Source organism: Adiantum capillus-veneris, chromosome 5 (assembly GCF_014529385.1).
Source record: "Adiantum capillus-veneris isolate H3 chromosome 5, ASM1452938v2, whole genome shotgun sequence".
In the NCBI taxonomy this organism is placed as follows: Eukaryota; Viridiplantae; Streptophyta; class Polypodiopsida; order Polypodiales; family Pteridaceae; genus Adiantum; species Adiantum capillus-veneris.
In genome coordinates this window covers 8,145,198-8,162,159 of record NC_140935.1, presented here as the reverse complement: position 1 = coordinate 8,162,159, position 16,962 = coordinate 8,145,198, and the positions used below count along the sequence as shown (strand labels likewise).

The 16,962-nt window shown below is 46.8% G+C and overlaps 1 protein-coding gene across 5 annotated transcripts in view; it reads right to left on the bottom strand.

The window, feature by feature from the left end:
- The window catches only part of LOC147456846 (YbaK/aminoacyl-tRNA synthetase-associated domain-containing protein), a 111,625-nt gene that overhangs the window by 5,110 nt on the left and 89,553 nt on the right, over positions 1 to 16,962 (bottom strand). For all 5 annotated transcript variants that reach the window (XR_015188042.1, XR_015188043.1, XR_015188044.1 and 2 more), the window contains 5 exons: positions 12,517 to 12,587; positions 12,315 to 12,444; positions 10,072 to 10,226; positions 9,881 to 9,970; positions 9,759 to 9,801 (listed from right to left, as the gene is read on the bottom strand). Coding sequence is in view for 2 of the 5 variants with exons in the window: in XM_086511969.1 (XP_086368095.1) it covers positions 9,759 to 9,801; positions 9,881 to 9,970; positions 10,072 to 10,226; positions 12,315 to 12,444; positions 12,517 to 12,587 (489 nt within the window). In the remaining 3 variants the exon portion in view is untranslated. The remainder of the gene's footprint in view (positions 1 to 9,758; positions 9,802 to 9,880; positions 9,971 to 10,071; positions 10,227 to 12,314; positions 12,445 to 12,516; positions 12,588 to 16,962) is intronic.

The following is a 16,962-nucleotide window of genomic DNA, read 5'->3' as shown; positions in this document are numbered from 1 at the left end:
ATGGAGGGAAAAAATGAGAAAGCAAGTTTTTTAGGAAAAATGAATCAGAAGGCGAGGGGATTGTGGTGTGGCAGGCTTCAAGAGAAAACTTGCGGGGTAAAAAGTTGAATCAAGGGGGGTGTAGGCTATGTACCAAAAGGTTGTGGATGTTGGGCCCAGAAGTCCAACAAATGGTTGGTCTAGGGAGGTGGCAGAGGTTGGCATCGAGTTGGCAAGCTTTAGAAATAGGATTGCTAATACACTAGGAGGGTAGCATTTTTCTAGTGGTGGATAAGGGAATTTTGAGCACAGTGGGTGGGATTTTTGTTTTTTTGTGTGAGGGTAGGAGGAGTGCGGTGCGGTTGACGTAGAAAAATGCTACCTTCCCAATGTATTAGCAATCCTATCTCTAAAGCTTGCCAACTCGATGCCAACCTCTCCCACCTCCCTAGAGTAGCCATTTGTTGGACTTCTGGGCCCAACATCCACAGCCTTTTGGTACATAGCCTACACCCCCCTTGATTCAACTTTTTACCCTGCAAGTTTTCGCTTTGAGCGTGCCACACCACCCCAATCCCCTCACCTTCTGATTCATTTTTCCTAAAAAACTTGCTTTCTCATTTTTTCCTCCACGGTTAGCTCCTGCACCTCGTCATCTATATTCCAAAGTTTTTTGACACGTGAACCCCACTACCACGCCTTCTCTCTTTTCATATTACCTTTGAACACCTTTTCCCCTCATGAAGGTTTTTACTCTTGTAGTTTTAAACTCTTCAAGTTTTTACATACTATTCTTAACCCACTCCCCTTTTTTAACCCTACCTTTCTTCTCATATTGTTGCTCCTCCCTTACTTAAAGCAATCCCCCCTTATGCACACTGCTACCCCACCCTTAATTGTGTACCCCCAAATTTGTACTCTTGGACCTTGATTTTGCCTACACCTAACTCACCTTAACTCCTGTTAACTTCTCTCCATGTACCTGGGTACTTAGCCTTCAATTCCACTCTTTCCAAAAATAAGTTGCTCCCCAAGAAAAATGTTAGCCTTCAAAAGAGAAGCTTACCAAACACCCTTTATAAACCTCTACCTCCTCCTCCTCCTCTATTCCTAACACAACTCACCAACACCACCACTGATGAGCTCCTAAGAGCGAAACGCGTTTGGTGGTACCCTCCCTATTGTAACACTCCTTTTTTTCTTACCCGTTGTTTTTGGCAACCATCTTTTTTACCAATCGTAAGGAGTCGACTCGCACGCTTAAGTACTTATTTTTAAAATTATAACATTTCATCATCTCTCTCAAGAGGAGGAGAAATGGACAATAGTGAATGGGAAAGCAAAGGCGGTTGCTATAAAAGAAATAGATCTCGTTAATGCTACACTAACGGAGGAGAGGATGCGTCAGGCCCGGAGGCTTAATGTCAGGATCACGGGAATCAAGGAAGTAGAGGGTACTTTGCCAGAAGAGGATGGCGCTGCCCTATGTAAAACGTTGGGTTACAATGCAGATGAACCGGTCCCTTTAATAAGGTATGGAGAGCAGGCAAAGACCTCACAAGGGAACGTGCCCTTATCCTTCAGTTTAAGAATGATGCAAAGAGGATTGCTTTTCTCAAGAAGCGAGTCATCTTGAGGGATCTAAAGGATAAGACCATATATATGGATAATGACCTTACCCAAGCACAAGTAGCCCATCGTAAACGACTTATGCCTAAAGTAACAGCAGCTAGGGAAGCAGGCCATAAAGCATTCTATAGGGATGGACACGTCTTCATTGAAGGGAAGATGGTCGCATAGTGCCAGGCGACCTATGGGACACATGAGCCACCAGGATCAGGCATACATATTGCAATTTAAAACTGCAATGGAGCTTTATGGACACACCCAGGACGCTTAGAGGAAGTAATGCAAGGGCATGACATCATATTACTCACAGACACATCAGAGTCCAGAGCGAGGCCTACCCAGAATGGAGGGATACCAGTGGGAGTCAGCTTACAGGAGGACCACGAGACAAAGTACTGCACGAGGATCAGGAGGTATAGCCATGCTTGTCAAGAGAGAGATGCGGGGGCAAGTCCAGATAGTGGCTCGGGACCCAGATGCGAGATACATGTGGGTTTGCTTACACCTATCTGCGGGACGAGTATTATACATTGCATTATGCTACTTCTCACCTAGAGGGTCGAGATATGCCACTTCTAAAGGAGAGGAGAATACTGAGAGTAGTGATAAGGAGGAGGAGGAGACTATACCAATAGGCGACTCACCCTACTCGGATCTCTCTGAGGATATTATGCACTATTCCACTATGGGTGAGGTCCTCTTGATGGGGGACTTCAACGCCAGGACCCAGAGTAGGCAGTGTGAGATGTATGATATGGAGGACCCAGAGATGATGCTTGTTATGGAGACAGAGGATATAGGCGCCACCCGGATTTCTGATGACACTGGGCCAGACAGCACTAGATATGGGCACCACTTACTAGAGCTCGGCGCCCGTCACCATCTCGTTATGTATAACGGGATGTTACGGTGGCCTGGCTCCGGCGCATTGACATGCTTTCCATTTGGGGGGAGAGGGAGCACAGTGGATTATGTACTTGGATCCAGAGAGGTAGCACAGGCGGTGACCTCCTTCACTATACCACAGTGCCCGATTGGGGCAGATCACACATACCTATCTCTATCCTTTGCAGGTTCATCATGTACACCTACCACACCCAGAGCCACGATGGTCTACTTCACACATGACCTGGCTGACATATATGAGCACCATGTCTATGATGGGCTACTCCAGATGGATCCGTCGGCACCCATGAGTACACTTACCGCTCAGCTCTCTTCATTGTTACACACATCCGCCATTAGCAGTTTCCCCCACCACATGCATATAGGACATACGATGAGATCTGGGACCATGCCCCAGAACCGTTGGTATGATGATGAGTGTAGGAAGCTTTACAGACGTCTTTGCAGACTGCAGGCTTTGGGAGAGATCACTCAGAGAGAGGCCAGACAGCAGATGGGTCCCTTACACGCCGCAAACGGCGAGCATACGAGGAGGCACAGTATTGGGATATGTATCATCTACTTATGAGCCGAGATGCCACCACAGCATGGCAAAGGATTAGAGAACCTCGCTCTCCTACCCCCATAGAGGATCCGCATACATGGCACACATATGCTAAGAGTCTTTACCATGTACCTCATCAGCCTCCGATCCCCCAGCCATCAGTATCCCGTCCTACCACATCGACTTTCTTTACAGAAAGTAAGGTACAGAGAGCCATTAGACGTCTACAGTATGGGAGATCAGCAGATCATACAGGCATGCAGAGTGAGCACCTCATATATGCAGTTGATAGACTTGCACCTTTTATTGCCGCTTGTTTAACAGGGTACTAGCAGGGGGCTTCCCAGCAGAGTGGACCATGCACACCATAGCTCCTATTCACAAAGCTGGGGACATGACAGACCCCAGGTACGACAGGACGATCATGATTGGTCATACATTGGCCAAACTATATGGGGTAGTACTAGAGGCAGAGCTGAGTACACTTGCAGAGAGGGAGGGACTACGCACTCCAGTGCAGGCAGGTTTCAGACAGGCTTTCTCTACTATTGATCATATCTTCACTTTTCGTTGTCTGATTGACCAGGCAAAGGCGAGGAAGAAGAGGCTATATTGCCGCTTTGTGGATTTTCGCAAAGCCTTTGACACAGTACCATGCCTCTTTCATCGGCTTCAGTCTTTAGGGATACCCACGGAGATGATATGGGGCATCTATGCATTGTATGAGAAGGTACTGGGTCGAGTACACTGTCTAGGAGGTCTATCTGAGACCCTTGCTAGCACTATTGGTGTGAAGCAAGGATGCCCACTATCTCCCACTCTCTTTGGGCTCTACATTGACGAGGTATCTGACTTCATCATACACAGAGGAGGAGGAGGAGTTGACATCTCAGGTACACTTGTCCATGTTATGCTATATGCTGATGACATCATTCTAGTGTCTGAGTCACAGGCGGGACTCCATTTACACCTACAAGCTCTAGATGATTTCTGTACACAGAGAGGGCTGTCAGAGAACCTTGGGAAAACCAAGGTTATGATATTTCACACATCTGGACACATTAGACGACAGGCGATCTTCACCCTTACAGGAGGCGAGATTGAGGTGGCGGATTCATATGTATACTTGGGTATCACATTTGCTAGCCGGACGCTTCTCTATGACAAGAGCAGTGAGGGATAGATTGACACGAGGATATGCTGCTCTGGCCATGCTTGAGCGACAGTGTCATCAGGCACACTTTCAAGAACCCCGCACAAAGGGGTGGCTTTTTGATACTTTGGTCACACCAGCATTGATGTATGCAGCAGCAGTTTGGGCACCTGGGCTCTCTACTTCCTTTTGGACACAGATTGAGAGACCACAGATCTTGATGTTCTCACGGGTGATTCGCAGTAAACCTTCAGTACCACATGACATTATCAGAGCAGAGTTTGTTGCCCCGCCCATGCTAGTAGAGACTCTCTTCCAGGTGGTCTGCTTTATTCACCGAGTACGAGATATGGACCCTGATAGACTATCTCGCAGAGCTTTCGAGGCATCTAGACAGCTAGCGGAGGATGGTGACACAGGATCATGGTATGCACAGATGATACAGTTATTGACTCGATGTGGGTGGGACATAGACCACTTACCACCTCTTCAGTACGATCCAGATGCCCCACATATACAGCTCTCACATAGTGAGAGGAACAGAGTTATGAGACAGAACCTATTACAGCGATACACAACACGGACCTGGATCACACCCCACCAGCCCCTGCCCACGAAGATGCTATACTACAGAGACTCCTTTTTGAGCATCTCCGAGGATGGGTTTATCCAGAGGCCCAGATATATGGATGTATACATGCCCCACAATGCCCAAGTGGCGATTGGCCAGCTCAGAGTATCATCACACCAGCTTGAGATTGAGGCAGGCAGAGCGGCACGGGTCATTAGAGCAGAGAGGATCTGCAGACTATGTCAGGAGGAGGTTGAGAGCAAGGAGCATTACGTATGCAGGTGCAGAGCATACAGTGACATCAGAGACAGATACACTTCCTTGTTCAGTGGACACCCCACAGTACGCCAGATCATGGAGTCTACAGACCAGCGCCGATTTGGCCAGTTCTTAACGGAGATACAACGTCATAGGGAGATGCTACTACAGGATCCTATTACAGGGAGGGAGAGACGGCAGCTCCAGCTCACTGACTTCTTTCAAAGATCTACTACAGTGCATATGCCGACACAGGAGGGGGTTACCCTTCAGCGAGCTGAGGACCTCCGAGCCAGACGGAGACCGAGAGCATCTGGTTACCAGACACCTGTACTACATGAGAGGGAGATTACAGAGATTCGGGCTCGTCATCAGCGCCGCATCCAGGAGTAGATCGCTCATTTACATCTACATCCGGAGATCATGCTACAGGGGATTTTTACTTCACCATCGCCTATGTATCACATATTACATCCTCATTATGGGACTGGATGGAGCTAGCTAGTTTGCATTGCATTCTTGTACACCCCTACGCATATCTTTCACATACCCTTAGTGTTAGTGCTCCATCTCCCACCCCACTCCACTCATCACTCCTATCCTACTAGTTCAGTCCTATTTTATTTTATTTCATGTTATATTTTGTCCTTTTTCTGGTCATCCAGAGGGCATTGACAGTCGTACTTCGAAAATTTGTCTCATAGGTCGAGTTCGGCCTCTAGTAGACGTTAATAAAGCTTTCTTTCTTTCTTTCTTTCTTTCTTTCTTTCTCTCTCTCTCTCTCTCCCAGAAACAGATATGCCCGCCTTGCACTTGAGACCTCTCGACAGTTAGCCATGCAGGGAGATACAGCGTGCTGGTATGGGGAGATGACATCATGGTTTCAGGCGCATGGGTTCAGCATAGACAGACTGCCCCCCTTCCAGTACTCACTGGATGCACCATCTCTGACTCTCACACAATCCGAGATCACCAGGCTCATCCGCCAGGACCTGACTCAGCTAGACACCAGGAGGACATGAATACAGCTAGCACAAGAGCTGGGCACGAAGATGGCTTTCTACAGAGAGCATCTTCTTCAACTTACGGAGGACGGTTTTGTGACGAGACCCAGATACATGGACACCCACTTGTCTCATGGGATACGATGAGCTATTGGCCAGATACGCACATCTTCACACCAGCTGCGGATCGAGACTTGGAGATACAGCAGAGTACCAACAGAGGCCAGGACATGCCTCTTGTGTGACCTGGAGCCTGAGACAGGGTTGCACTACACATGCCACTACCCCGTCTACTACGAGATACACAGCCGCTTCCACTGCTTGTTCAGAGAGGGCTTTGGACCACTCTCCAGAGTCATGCGGTACGAGGATCAAAGATGCTTGGGTCTGTTTTTGCTCGAGCTGCACAGACACAGAGAGAGCCTGATGAGGGGAGAGGCCAGCCAGTCTCAGAGACGGATCACAGACTTCCTTAGAGCAGACACGGGACACCCGGAGGAGCTACTACCACAAGAGAGCTCGTCGCCTCACACCAGAGGCACACTAATCGACCGAGCGAAAGAGGACTACATGGCATCGACGGAGGCTGCATCCAGAGGATTCGGATCACTCTGGCCCGACATGCACGACGCCCGGTCAGGCTATTAACCATGGAGGAGATTGATGAGACCCGCCAGCGACCGATGCTGGATCTTTTGGATCTATGATTTAGCTATCCCACCTAGATGATTAGATCACACCTAGCTGTTTCGGATTCCATAGCATTTTATTCTATCAGTTTATTTTGTCATTTTTGTTACTCTGACTTTATATCAGATCCACCACATTGTAACTTTTTGGTCTCATAGGTCATTCTCGCCTTCTGAAGACATTAATATAACATTTCATTTCTCCCAGGCTCCATAGGGTCTCGTGACTTGAAGATAGGTACAATCGTAGATAGGCTCCCAGTATCAGGGAAGCCCTCACACATGGCACCAGTAAACATAATTGCTAAGAAGCTTTGCTACTAGATCTCTGGCATGCATGCAATGCTCAGCCACTAATCCCTCATGATCATATGCTCTCCCAGTCCTCATCCTGTCAATGGCCTTCTTCACCATCTTAGCAGTGAAAAAGCACATGTGTGTGGGCATCGATAGGGGGGTCGGGAAGGGGCGGTTGTCCAAGAACTATGTACAAAGATGATGCGTACTGACCTCAGGTCTCTGTAGAGGTAATGGCAGGCAGGGGAGGGGAACTGCTCATGAAAGAGCCGCCATGCCTCACGTGAGTCTTGACTCAAGAATAGCTAGTATAGATCCTGCTCTAGTCGAGCAAAAAATGCCCTCTTCTTCCACCGCACTAGGCATCAGAAGTCAATCTGTGACTGTCTGTGAGTGATGTCCCCCAAAAGCACCTCCCTCTGAAGTGTAGCTCTAGTCTCTGCTCAGGCTGGTATGCCTCTGCTGCTGCATCATGTAATGTCTGTGTCAGAATAGTAGTAAGCTCCTCCAGAGGTCGCCCTAGCTCCTTAGTGCATCGGCGTCTGTAGATCCTGTCTATGTATACAGAATCCGTCTCCCGGGTGAAGGTGTAACAAGTAGGGGCTGCTACCCGTGGCCTGTGTGATGGCTCCATGTCTATCCAAGATGGCCAATCCATGTGCAGTCCCCATGTATATCAAGTGCCGTCCATACTCAGTACGTTCCCCATCCTGGGATAGTCTGGATAGGCCAGTCACTGCAACATCCAGCTCTCTCAGCATCTCCTCTGAAGTATCATAAAATACTGTATGATGATAGGTAGTCCTAGCATTGACATACTCAGGGGAAAGTAGCAAATAGCAATGTAAAGATATCTGCATCTCTCTGCTCTCAATCTCACCCACATGTACCTAGCTTGCTCATCCTTGTGGGCTATATGTATCAATGGCTGCAACTCCTCCCTGAATAACACTGCCACTCTTCCTGCGCCCCGTCCTCTGTGCTCTGATCGTGTCTCCTGTCTACATATTGTCTCCCATCTGTATCTACTAATGTGAGGCATAGACTGCCCAGGGACCTGATGTGTCTCAGAGTAGAAGATGATGTCTCTCCCGGCAAAACTCTCCTCAAAAGCCCCACATCAAGGCGCATAGATCCATTACAATTCCAAGTAGAAACTTTGAGTGTGGTCCCATAGGCCTTACACCGTCATGTGCAGCGTCCCTCCAATATCACCACTTTTCCATCTCGGTAAAAAGCAATTTTACCTTTTTCCCTTGCCGCTCTATCTCTGGAATTACCTCCTGCATATGGGCGACCTCTGAGAGGTTAAGGTTATCCCCGAGAAAGATACCCGTCTTCTTAAGAGTTCGTCTCTTCTTCAAAAACTACTCCTTCGCTTCCATGGAGGGAAAACGAGATGAGTGCCCTTTCTTTCGAGGTTGCCCCCTTGCTCCCATTTTTCTTGTTGCCCACTCTCCAAGCTCTTGAGTGCATCGGTTCATGAACCCCCATCAAAGCCATCAGTTCTTTTACCTCTTCGTCTACATTATCTTTGTCTTTAAGGCCGCAAATTCTCACATGTAGAGAGTGTACACATCTTCTTTGCTCCTCTTCTAGTGTCAGGTTGATAATGATGGGTGTGGACGTTATTTCCTTGCTTTTCCCTTTCTTGGAAACCTCAATCCATTTCTCAGCCTCATCTGCTTTTTGTTGAGTCTTTGTAATAACGTCCACTCAAGAAGTCGTCATTTTTTTATGCTGCTCTTCCCCTTCTTTGATGGCTCGCACTTGCTCTTTGATTGTGTTGAGTTCTTTTATTACAGAGGGTTGCAATTCTCCCTCTTCAAGTGTGTTTCGTGATCGTGCCTCAGCAAGCTCCTTCTTGAGTGACGCAATCTCTTCGTCTTGGGCTGTCACACGATCTCCCATTGCAATGACCTTGCTTTCTTGGGCCAAAATGCGATCTTCGAGCATTTTTATTGTCCCTAATAGGTTGGGGTTGATCTTGTTAATGGTTTCGGTCATTTTTTCTTTGCACTTTTGAACTGCATCTTCTAAGAGATCGGGCTTATCATTCTGCTTCCTCATGTTTGGTCGCTGCCAAAAACGAGAGAAATTTTGCGGCGGAAGGAGCCCACATTACATGCACAAGTGCTTCCACATTATACATACATGTTCTCCCACAGTAAGCATACATGGCGTACATTTTTTGCAATTTCTGCAAATTACAACAAATGCCTGCTTTCTGCAATTTCTGAGAAAAAACTGAATTTTGAATTTTTTGCAATTTTTCTGATAACTACTTATTTCTGTCTGTTGGAGCCGAAAAAATGTCTTCTGTTGTACCTGCACGGGAGAGAGGGGTGTGTGTTTACGGGTGGGGCCGAGGGGGGAGGCGGGGTTGCAGGGAGAGCGCGAGGGAGACGGGGTTGGGCAGAAGGCAGCAGAGAGAAATGAAATGAAATGTTATATTAACGTCTTCAAAAGGCCAAAGTGACCTATGAGACCAGAAAGTTACAATGGGGTGTATATCTGATACAAAGTCAGATTAACAAAGTCACAGAGAGAGAGCGCGAGGGGGGGGGGGGGGGGGGGTGGGGGGGCTGCAGAGGCAACGCGAGGGGGGCATGGTGCGAGGGGGGCGAGGCTACACACACACACACACACACACACACACACACACACACACAGAGAGAGAGAGAGAGAGAGAGAGAGAGAGAGAGAGAGAGAGAGAGAGAGATTTTACCAGCACAAAAGCCTTGAGTGTACGCTGTATTTTTAAACAGTACCTGGCAGCACAGACCCATGTTAAGTACTCGTATGCAAAAGAGCACAATTCAGTTGTAGGAGTGACGCATATACACTCACCATGATGCTTTCTAGGTCCGGAGTAATTTGACTCTTGATTTCATTTGATATGGATGCCTCTGATTCCTTATCTCTAGAGTCCTTTATGACCTTCATCGATTACAAAACAAAATTTCATGCCATTAAAAATTAAACAGGGTAGGAACAAGTGAAGTCTTTGCAGGGAACTCCCTGAAAGCCTATGCTCGTACCTTTGTCAGTGTTGCCCTTATTGTCTCATCAAGGATATGGCTGAGTAGTCTTTGAGGGTCTCCCACCAGTTTCTGTAATCCCCCTTCATCAGCTGGCCTCTCACTTTTTGTCACTTTAGACTTTGAAGCTGGAAAATTTGCACTTCCCATTTCGGCTGGCAAAATGAAAAAGGATGTTGACTCTGCTATGTACTCATGGTTTTTAAAATTACCACAAGAAACCTCTACGAAACACTCTGGAAGATTTTTCGCGTCTCTTGTGCAAAAGTGAGAGTTCGAACCTTCATCGCTGCAAAAGTGAGAGTTCGAACCTTCATCGCTACAAAAGTTGAGTAAAGATCGATCTCACGAACGCTAGGTGTTTGCTGTTTAGAATGGTGAAATAATAGCCGCTTCATTTTAAGAGAACACTCCCACTGAGTCACAATGGAGGCAAGCTATAAACGCTCGCTAAGCATCCCATTTATCAGCATCTGATTTACTCGCTCTATGAATAACCTTTCGGCAGGAAGTACTGAGTTACTTTCTTGGAAACCATCATCTACTCGCTCAATCTCTAATTTTCCTGAACTACTCGTCAAAAATCATTTCTAATAAGCGGATAATGCTCATTGAAGCCATCCTATGAACCTGGCTGCAAGGTGGAATCATCTAGTAGCAGCCAAATGATGTTTTTCTTGCCAGCGAATTTACATGCTTGTTCATCTCAATGTTGCATCATTTCAACATAAGACATATACCAGCCTTGGCGTGGTTAGGTGTTGCTGGTTATAACGATCTTCTACATGAACGTGCAAATCCTAATTTCCACATATTCATGAAATGTCACAAGTGGTTTGAAACCATTTTCATAATTTAGACTCTTGATGACTGACATAGTTTTATGTGTAGCCCAACTACAGTGTTGGTAGCCTCTACAATGGAGTGTCAACATAATTTAGACTCTTGATGACTGACATAGTTTTATGTGTAGCCCAACTACAGTGTTGGTAGCCTCTACAATGGAGTGTCAACATATAGGGATTGTTATGGACTAGAGTCCATAGTCCAGACCACTGGATTGGGTGGACCTACTTGGATGCTGACCTGAAGGACACCAGCTCTTGTATTGGCCAAAATTTTGTCCTTTAGGCCACTATTGTCTCATGGCCCATGGGCCCAGGCCCAATGCTCAAGCGTGTGGGGCCAAAGCTCAAGCCTCATGTGTTGCAAAGATGCCATTTGGGCCTTTTAGTTTTGGTATCCTAAGCTCTTTTCTAGAGACTCTCTCTCTTTCATTTGTATGTGTCGTACTAGCTTTGGATCAGTCCATTTCGTACCATACTAACATCGGACTGTACTAGCATTGGATGCTCAGACATGTCAACCCTCCGACTCATGTTGCGAGCAACCTGAAGCACACCTGGTAGCCTCTACAGTGGAGTGTCAGCCTCTACAGTGGAATGTAAGCATATTGGGATTTTTATGGACTAGAGCCCTTAGTCTAGACCGTTGGAGTGGGTGGACTTACTTGGAGGCTGACCTGGCGACTTTTGGACGAGCACTTTGGCAGAAGGTGAATAAGTGATAGCCAGGCCATCAGTATGGCCTAGCGCCTACCTTGTCTATCAGCGGAAACAGCCTACAGGATCTACCTCATCTTCTCACCATTTATGGGAGACAATTTTTCATTTTATATATCAGTCTAGAGGGATCAAACTGGACTATTTTGTATACTTTTGAGTCGTGTGTCCCCTTGAGTCTTGAGTCACACCCATGCAGCACAATCTCTATTGCACAGTTCTCCACCCCCATTGTATCCTGATGGTCCTAGGTCTAGAGCTGAGTGTTTGCCAGCCAAGTCATTGTAGACGGTACATTGTGAGAACATGAGTATTGACTCTAATGTGTTCTTCCATTTTCTTGTTGTTGCCTTTTTAGAAGCTAGCTATGGTCACTGTTGTGGTTCTTTTTGAGAGAGATTTCTTGTGCACACTGTGCTGAGGGACACTCAAACTAGAAGGTACTAGTATGATATGATACAGTTTCTATCTACACTATGGAAGACATTAATCTTTGTCATCAAGGACAAGGGCTTTATTAGTAAAGTTAGAATGGAGAGATGACCAATTGTAGCTTCGCCCTATTGCAGTGGTACTTCTAAAGATTCTTGTTTCATCTATGTCCAAACACTCACCCTCCTTGAACCATTCCAGGCCTCAAAGCTCGACATATTTGTCTTCTTTAAGATGACACATTTTTACCTTGTGTAGAGGATGAATTTTGAATGACAGCTGTTGATTGCTTGTTATCAGGTGTAACAGGTTTGATTGTTGACTCCATCACAAACCCTGCAAGATCAGGTGGCTGGTCCTTCCCAACTGTAACTACAGCCTGTAAGAAGAGCCTCTATTAAAAAACCCGGTGTCAAATCCAGAGCTTTGTCAAGGTACTTACAATCATTACCTCAAAATCAACATACGATGGTTCCCTGTCTATTGACTGCAGAAACATGTCAAAATCGGGATTTGTCATTTCTGCAGATTTGCACTCAACAGTAAGCAACATTAACTTGAAATCACGAAATTGACCAGACTTTTCAACCAGTTTATAAGTATCTATGAAGAAGATTTCTGGCAGGTAGGTTCATTACTTCAGGTCAAAACTAAAAATGTATATTTTGAATGGACTAAAAACCTACAAGAATCTGAGGATGAGTTTTCAGTTAATGTATCGTCTTAACTAATTATTTGCACCCTTTTCGTCACTTGCTCCAAAGCTCTATTGGTTGTAGTGCCAAGTCTGGTAAAAAGCCTGTATGACTCAAACGGAAAGACTTCAAGAAGACTATCTACCTATATATGGCACATTCTGACTATTTCAGGTCAGAACTAACACGTATTCTAAATGGACCAAACCCTACAAGAATTCTGAGGATGAGGTTTCAGTCACTGTATTTTCTAAGCACCCTTTCATCACTTTCTGCAAAGCCTCTACTGGTCGTAGGTGACAAGTTCTGTAAAATCACTGTACAACTCTCTTAGAAAGACTTTAAGAAGACTTGAAATACTGAAAATTTTCTTGAGAAATTAGCCTTTCTCTCTTGCAGAAGCCTAGTGAGATTCTCTTCCTTTTCCAAGGAAATAAAATTACATTGCAGAAAATGTAAATTACCATATAGAGGCACGTGATCACTGCATTTTCAGGATCAGCCCATGGTCAGCTGCAATTTCAGCAAGGAAAAGGTGCTTATGCTTCCAAGAAGGAATGTCTTCTTTGGGCTGTGTTTTCCTAACACTAAGAGAAGAGGCGGTTTTGACTGTGTTTCTGTCGTGCTTCGGGAGCGTCTCAAACCAGGTATACCAGCTTGGCAGCTAACTTATTTCTCTTCTTCATTAACAGATAACCGTGGATTATCCATCATTAGAGGTCCAAGGATCCTCAGTGGTGGTCAGATGGTCATGGGGCTTTGCAAGAGTTTCCATTTGTGTAACACGACGGGCACCACTTGCCAATGGAAAAGAATAGACTGAACACTTTATCACTTCAAATAACACTGAACTGAAAGAGAGAGAGAGAGTGCACGGCACAAGAGACAGGGAGTGGCAGAGATCCATCCCGAGAGAGCATTGGCCCCGCCCCTTTCGGTATTTCTTTATATTGCTTGAACTCAGTACAATGCTGGTACTCGCGCTCTGCACCTTCACCCGGAAGAGTGCCAGAGATTGAGCCCTCTGCACATATTTAAAGGCCCTTGGTCTATGAAAAGCAATTACACGAAAATACTTAAACTAAAAGCATCTAGCCCAAAAGCTGGCGCTGAAAATCAATCAACGTAAATCATGGATATCCGTACAGGCTGCCACGTCGGCCAATTAGTGCAAAATGTGGAATTCCGTACTGGCCTGCCACGTCATCAAGCTCCATGCAAGTCTTTGTGTATGTGTGTGTCCTGCTTTATTTTAATGGCTTCAGGTCCCCTGGGTTCCATTGGATAGGGTCCCATAAGTTGGTGGGAACTCGTCTTTAAAAATAGGCCACTCGGCAAGACTTCGCAAGTTGGCAGAACTTCTTCTGCTGTTTGTTCTTCTTAGGGTTTAGGCCCCTCAATCGGGATCTGCAGGTTGGCTCCGTTCTTCAGTGGCTTGACACGTCAGCACTTTGTGACATCCCCCCCTTCTTCAAAGAAAGTAATCGTCCGCGATTACAGCATATCTGCAAAACAACTCAAGTTAGCTCAAAAAAATTTTGAGGATCATTATACAGGACGATCGGAGAGACAATCAGTTTTCTCAATCCATATCAGAGCTCTTGATATCCTGAGTCGTTGGTTTAGCCTGATGACGTGGCATGCCAGTACGGGATTCCACATTTTACGTTGACTTGCAAACGTGGCAGCTTGTACAGAATTCCGCGTTTCACGCTCGCGTGGCAGCCTATACAGATTTCCGTGATTTAGCTGGCTAATTTTCAGCTCCAGCTTTTGGGCTAGATGCTTTTGAGTTTCAAGGTTTTCATGTAACTACTTTTCATAGGCCAAGAGCCTTTAAATATGTGTAGAGGGCTGGATGGAACGCCGCCACTCCCCGTCTCATATGCCGTGCACTCTCTGAACAGCACAAAGAAATGACGACTTCTTGGGTGGATGTTCTTACCAAAACCCAACAGAAGGCAGACGAAGCCGAGAAATGGATCAAGGTGGCCAAGAAAGGAAAAGACAAGGAGATAACGCCCACATCCACACCCAACAACATCATTAACCAGACACTAGAAGGAGCAGAGGAGAAGGGTGCGCGCTTTACACGTGAGAATTTGCGGTCTTACAAACAAAGGCAATGTGGACGAAGAAGTAAAAGAACTCACAGCCTTGATGGGGATTCATGAGCCGACACACACAAGGGCATGGAGAGTCGGCAACATAAAGAAAAGTGGAGGCAGTGGAGAAACCTCAAAAGAGAGAGCACTCATCCTCCGTTTTCCCTCCATGGAAGCAAAGAAGTCATTCTTGAAGAAAAGACCAACTCTTAAAGAGACTGGCATCTTTCTTGGGGACGATCTCGCCCTCTCACAGATCGCTCATATGCAGGAAGTAATGCCGGAGATTAGAGCGGCAAGGGGAAAAGGCAAGATCGCTTTTTACCGAGACGGAAAAGTGGTAATACTTGAGCGACGCTCCACATGACGGTGCGAGACTTATGGGACCACACTCAAAGTAGCTGCCTGGAACTGCAATGGATCTATGCGTCTTGATGTGGGTGCTTTTGAGGATAGCTTTACTGGAAGAGACATAATCTTCTACTCTGAGACACACCAGGCCCCTGGGCAATCCATGCCTCACATCAGTGGATATAGGTGGGAGACAGCCTACAGACAGGAGACACGCTCAGAGCACAGAGGGCGGGGCTCGGGAGGAGTGGCAGTGTTATTTAGAGAGGATCTGCAGCCACTGATACATATAGCCCGCAGGGACGAGCAGGCTAGGTACATGTGGGTGAGACTGAAAGCAGAGACAGGCAGATACCTCTATCTAGCTATTTGTTACTTTCCCCCGAGTACATCAGTGTATGCACCACCCAAAGGACAGTCCCCTTTCTCTATTTTGGATGATGACATATGGGAGTTCTCTAGGGACGGTGACATTATCATCCTCGGGGACTTCAACGCTAGGACTGCCCATCACCAGGCAGTGTTTTATGATACTTCAGAGGAGATGCTAAGAGAGATAGATGTGGCAGAGACGGGCCTTTCCAGACTATCACACGATATGGAATATACTGAGTATGGGCGACACCTGATAGACATGGGCACTGCACATGGATTGGCCATCTTGAACGGCCTACAGAGATTTCCTGCTACGAGAGGCTTTACATGCTTCCCACACAGACATGGAGCCAGCACGGTGGACTATGTCATGGAACAACCGAATCTCATCTCTAGTATCGAGGATCTCACAGTTGGGCCCAGACCGGTCGGAGTGGCGGTGGATCATGCTCTGGTGTCAATGACCATCTCCTTCCATTTCAGTGCAGCACACAGGCCACGAGTAGCGGTCCCTACTCGCTACACATTCACAAGGGAGACGGACTCTTTATACATGGACGGAATCTACAGACGCCTATGCACTGAGGACCCGGGGCGACCTCTGGAGGAGCTAACTACTATACTGACACAGACATTACATGAGGCAGCAGCTGAAGCATACCCACACAGCCAGCCTCAGCAAAGCCGCAGATTTGGGAGCATGCCTAAGAACAGCTGGTACGATGAGGAGTGCTGCCAGACTAGAGCCAGACTTCAGAGGGAGGTGCTGTTGGGGGACGTCACTCACAGACAGTCACAGATGGACTTCCGACGCCTGGTGCGGCGGAAAAAGAGGGCTTTTTTGGCTAGACTCGAGCAGGATCTATATCAGCTATTCTTGAGTCAAGACTCGCGTGAGCCGTGGCGGCTCTTTCACGAGCAGTCCCCCCCCCCTGCTATTTCCTCCACAGAGACCTGGGGTCAGTACCCATTATCTTTGTACACAGTACCTGGACAGCCGCCCCTCCCCAACCCCCCCGACCCATGCCCACATACATGTGTCTTTTTCACTGCTGAGATGGTGAAGAAAGCCATTGACAGGATGAAGACTAGGAGAGCATATGATCATGAGGGCCTAGTAGCTAAGCATTTCATGCATGCCAAAGACCTACTAGCAGAGCTTCTAGCAGTTATGTTTAACCGTGCCATGTGTGAGGGCCTACCGGACACTTGGAGCCTATCTACAATCGTACCTATCTTCAAATCAGGAGACCCCATGGAGCCTGGGAATTATCGCACTATTATGATTGGGCACACACTGGCACGGTTGTATGCATCCATTCTTGAGCAACAGCTGAGTAGATGGGCAGAGAGGGAAGGAATACGTGCAAC